Source organism: Sinocyclocheilus rhinocerous, unplaced genomic scaffold (assembly GCF_001515625.1).
Source record: "Sinocyclocheilus rhinocerous isolate Xijiao unplaced genomic scaffold, SAMN03320098_v1.1 scaffold594, whole genome shotgun sequence".
In the NCBI taxonomy this organism is placed as follows: Eukaryota; Metazoa; Chordata; class Actinopteri; order Cypriniformes; family Cyprinidae; genus Sinocyclocheilus; species Sinocyclocheilus rhinocerous.
This window is the reverse complement of record NW_015645059.1, coordinates 2,176,812-2,181,964: the sequence shown is the minus strand read 5'-3', so window position 1 is coordinate 2,181,964 and position 5,153 is coordinate 2,176,812. Positions and strand designations below refer to the sequence as shown.

At 33.6% G+C, this 5,153-nt stretch overlaps 1 protein-coding gene across 1 annotated transcript in view; it reads right to left on the bottom strand.

The window, feature by feature from the left end:
- Positions 1-3,720: 3,720 nt before the first annotated feature.
- The window catches only part of LOC107705208 (protein CIP2A homolog), a 25,251-nt gene continuing 23,818 nt past the window's right edge, over positions 3,721-5,153 (bottom strand). Inside the window, exons 19-21 of the mRNA XM_016508401.1 lie at positions 4,711-4,793; positions 4,470-4,588; positions 3,721-4,302 (exon numbers count right to left, since the gene is read on the bottom strand). Of these exons, the coding sequence (XP_016363887.1) occupies positions 4,153-4,302; positions 4,470-4,588; positions 4,711-4,793 (352 nt within the window). The 3' untranslated portion in view covers positions 3,721-4,152. The remainder of the gene's footprint in view (positions 4,303-4,469; positions 4,589-4,710; positions 4,794-5,153) is intronic.

Here is a 5,153-nt window from a genome sequence, read left to right as displayed (position 1 = left end):
GTAGGTATGTGGGGGCGTGTTAGAACGAGCCGTTTTAGGTAGGCGTGGCTGACTCTTAATTTTTATAACGAATATCTCTTTGGATTTGAGACTTTAGTCTTTGCAACTTTACAGATCTTCTTTATGCACCAAGAGCTTGTAACACTTCAAAGAGAAAGGAAAAATTTTAATCGCATCATATGTCCCCTTTAATAGATTTTGTTTCATGTATAATGCTGATTACTTGATTCTGATTGGCCATTCAGAGTATAGAGTGCATTAGTGCCCGCCCGTTTTTCAGAAGCATTGATTACGGAAGTATTTTTTCCCATTCATTTTTTTGAAGTCTTCAGATTTTTTAAAAGTCTTTATTAAAACACTAGGGCCTAGTTTCACAAACAGGGCTTAGCCAGAATTAGGCCATAGTTCAATTAGGACATTCAAGTAGCTTTTTATGAAAATTGACAAAGACAAAGTAACAAAACTATTTGACATCTTAAGTGGGTGAAAGAACAACAATCCTGAGAACAGTGCTGGGTGGTAACTGATTGTAATCTGGATTATGTAATCAGATTCTAAAAATTACATGTAAAAAAGTACATGTAGTTAGATTATAATACGTTTTAAAATACTTGTAATCAGACTACAGTCACTTTTTTATTGATTACATCATATTATTCACAAATGTTTTTGTCTTTGGAAGGCTTTTTTTATCAAACACATTAAAATGCACAAATTCACATTATTTCTCATTTACATGTAATGCGGGGATTTCCAAACTTTTTTTCAGCTGAACCTCTTTCACCTAATACTTTAAGTGGGTGCTGAGATTTTACGGTAGTCAGGTAATTATTAAATAACACATTTGCATGTTCAGGGGTCTCTGTTGGTTAATGGTCGCATGACATGAAGGTAAACAAATATGTCATCTATTGTTATTTTGATAGTTGTTATTTTTAAATGATTTATTTTAATGATTTATGATTCAATTTATGATTATGATTCATTATTAGCTTTTCACTAAATTCACAAATCCCTTGCAGTTCCTTCATGAAACCCAGTTTAAGAAACCTTGATGTAATGTTTAATGCACTTCATGTTTCTATTTCATGCTCTTTGTATTTTTATATCAACATTGTACAATATTATCCTATTTCAGTCAATGTGATAAACAAGTTAGGTCACAAGTAATCTAAAAGTAATCAAAAAGTAGTCTGATTTCATTACCTAAAACATGTAATGTAATGGATTATGTTACTAACTACAGTTTTTGTCATGTAATTTGGAATCAGTGACAGACTACAGTTTGTAAGTAATCTTCCCAGCAATGCCCATGAAGCATTGTGAATGACATAATTGAATTAAAAATGATGGAGGAATATATAACTATTAATTTAAAGTTGTTTGCTGTATCTACAGAAACAATATATTCTAATTTAATAAAAATATATGCATATATATATATATATACAAATATATAAGTAGTCGGACAGTGTAGGGAGACGACTCAAATGCATAATTCAAGATAATCTTATTTAGCACCAATATGATCTAAAATGATCTATTACTTTTTTTTAGAAAACAGTTGTAACAGTTTTGCTATATATATTTATTTTTTTAGCTCCAGCTAAATCAGTAGATATCACATTAAAAGATGATACAGTCATCTGCACCAGCAGTGGAGTTTATCCAGAACCAGAAGTATTGTGGTCCTCAGACCCTCCAGCGATGGAGCCACCGAACACTGTCAGCCGAACAGAAGATGACCTGTTTACAGTGACAAGTCAACTTAAAGTGGATGTCATCAGCGATACATACACATATAACTGCTCCATAACTACTAAAAATACATGCTATACAGCTAGTCTGAAACAACAAGGTAAATTCACAGATTTTTTGTTGTGTTTTTGGTCACGTATAAAGCATCTAGGAGCCCACAGAGCATTTCTAGTAATATCACAATGTAAAAAATATCGTGTTTCAGATATCTCAATGAAAGATGAAGTAACTCTCTCTTGTCCATTCACTGATGACTTACATATTAAAGGGCTGCTTGTACCTTTATTTAAATATTAAGTGGCCTTTAGTTTACTCTACAGCGGTATTAGGGGACGGGTCATTCTCATTGTTTTTTTTTTTGTGTTTTTTTTAAACATTTAGCTGCTTCAGAACTCTCCGAGAATACAGTGGCATGCGAAAGTTTGGGAACACCTTGCAGAATCTGTGAACATGTGAATAATTTCGCATTATTTCGGCTAGTAGTAGGGGACGGGGTTATTCTCATTCTGAAACATTTGACTGGGTAAAAAACTATAGCGCAGGATGAGTCATCAATGTTTTACGTTGATGTTATGGAAGAGAAAACACACATTTTAAAGTATAAAGTTACATTTTGAAGTACACAGCATATAATTCTAAAGAATGTGTGAAATATTTTAAATGTATATTGTATTTTTTTTTGTTATTATTATTTTTTTAATATTTAGCTGCTTCAGAACTCTCCGAGAATGAGTTCACTTTCGAATGTCCAGTCACTAAGGACTTCAACTACTCTCTCACCTTGAGTTTTTCCACCACCATCCTGAAATATGACAGCAAAACCTCTATGAAAGAAATCTCCGAGCAGTGGAGGGACAAGGTTATCTTTCATCCAGAAAATGGAACCATTAAACTCTCTCATCTTAATCAAGAGCAGCTGGGAACATACACATGTGAAAGCACTACAGCCCAGAACAGATACATTACACAAACCAAACTCCCATCGAGAGGTAACATTTCAATATTTCTACTATCTAGAATCTTTCAAATTCTTTTTATCTAATCAATCAAACAGACACAAAAGAAATAACTAAAGCAGATAAAAAGTGTTGAACGTGGTCGTAACACTTTGAGACGTCATTTAAAGAGAATTAATCCTCATTTCTTTCCATACAGGTTTGGGAATGGAAGCCTCCATATTAATTGGCGTTAGTATAATAGTAACCATTTGTCTTATTGTGGCAATTGTTTTTGTTGTAAAAAACAGACAAAATTTACTAAAGGTAAGTTCATTTATTTTGTTCTTTTGTTGTTGCATCATTACTTTATTTATTCCCTTTAAATTAAGCAAAAAACATTATGCAAAACAGCTTTGAGTCCAAAAAGATAGGACCATTACTATGACAAAAGTTTTTATGTTATTTGAATAAATCTGCCTTCCTCACTTTCTCACATTTAAATTTGAATCTGTATGTGTTTAACTCTGCCATGTGTTTTCACACAGAGATTTTCCAGTGCTAGAAATTCACCAGAAACATCAGATTCTAGCCATGAGATTGAGAAGTTGAATGCTTTTTCAGACCGATGAGCTTTGTAAAAATCGACGCGTTTCAGAAAGGCGGGGCATCGAGGAGAAACAATAAAGTGTGTGGTATTATTTTCCAGTATGTGGAAAATAATGTGTTTTTTTAACCTTAAACCGCATAAACACCTTTCATTACACCAAATACACAAAATAATGTTCTTTTTAGCAACTATCATGGCATCTTGTTCAAGCCTGATTGAATTCGTTTTCTATGGGTCTCACTCTCTCTTGTTCTTGTTTATGTGCATATTATGTTGTTCTCAAAAAAAAAAACACGCATTAAATAAACAGAAACTATGATTTAAACTGACTTTTACAGGCTTAAAGGAAGATTTTATTTTAACAAGGAAGTCATACCTTCTACATGAATGGCCCTAATAAAGCACACACACTTTCAGCTGTAAAACATTGTTATCATTGTGAAACTGAAGGAATGATCACTGAACATTTTCTCTTAGGGAGGGTAGACAAGTAGTCTTGTTTATTGAAAAAATGTTTTTAAATAGTTCGTCACAATCTTTAAACAGTCTGTACAGTGCCCTCTGGTGGCCAAAGACTGACATTCAAAAATCTACACATTACATCAATATCTGAATAATTTCAATAATGAATGTCATCCAAAATGAAAGCAGAAAAAAATTTAATGTAAAATTTAATAGACATATACATTACATAGACATTTATTCATTCACTCATGAAAATGTTAAAGAAAACATACAAAGTGTCCAGACAAAAAGTGACCAAACATACAGATAAAATAAGTTATTCTTATTTCATGAAGCAAGTGAAGTATTTCATGGCTTGATGGCGTATACATGAATATGTACGTGTCACAGAGAGAGGTTGGCAGTGACGTCCTTGAGTTTGCCGCTGCTGAGACTGTGTATCATGGCGATCATTTGTGTGTGTTTGCTCAGCTCTTCCTCCATCTTCTCCAGCTTGGCCTCTAGCTGGGATTTCTGCAGCTCCAGAGAGGAAGCCTGCAAGAGGAGTACAATAACAGAAAACACACTGAATCATTATGCAGCCTACCTGAACGCTTATATAGCAGGTAAAAAATAGGTAAAGCTGAATTATGACTGTTTAACTATAGCACACTATGATTTGAGACTGATTGATGACTGGTTTGAGTGAATGTTGACTGCACCTTGATGCTGGTGTCCTTCCTGGCTTGCTCGGTCTTATTAAGCTCTTTCCTGAGGATGGAAATATTCTCCTCCATCTCATGGATCTGTTCTTCTTGTCTCCTCAGATCATTCTGAAAACCTGGTATAGAACAGAAAGAAACTTTATAGTACACTTTACACCAAATGCACAAGTGTGTATGACTGAAAACGCAGAAAAACATAAAACCAATGCAGCAAATTAATTCCACTGCTTTTTCTCACCTGTTATTGTTCTCCCTTTCTCCAGCACGTCTGTCTTTAGGACCTTTATCTGCTGTTCTTTTTCTGCAATCTCTGCAAGAGTCCTGAGCAGATAAAAGTCAAAGGACTGAAGGTCATTCAATAATTTTTAATAATAATAATAATAATAATAATAATTATTATTATTATTATTATAGACCCATTCACGGGTGACATGAAGCACAGCTCAACTTATTTAAAAAAAATAATTTAAAAAACAAATGTTTGTTTTTACTTTTTTTTGGAGGGTGGCATGAAGCTTAAAGGGATAGTTCACCCAAAAATGAAAATTTTATGTTTATCTGCTTACCCCCAGGGCATCCAAGATGTAGGTGACTTTGTTTCTTCAGTAGAACACATTTGATGATTTTTAAGTCCAACCGTTGGAGTCCATCAGTCTTATAATGCATGGCAATGGTAACAAA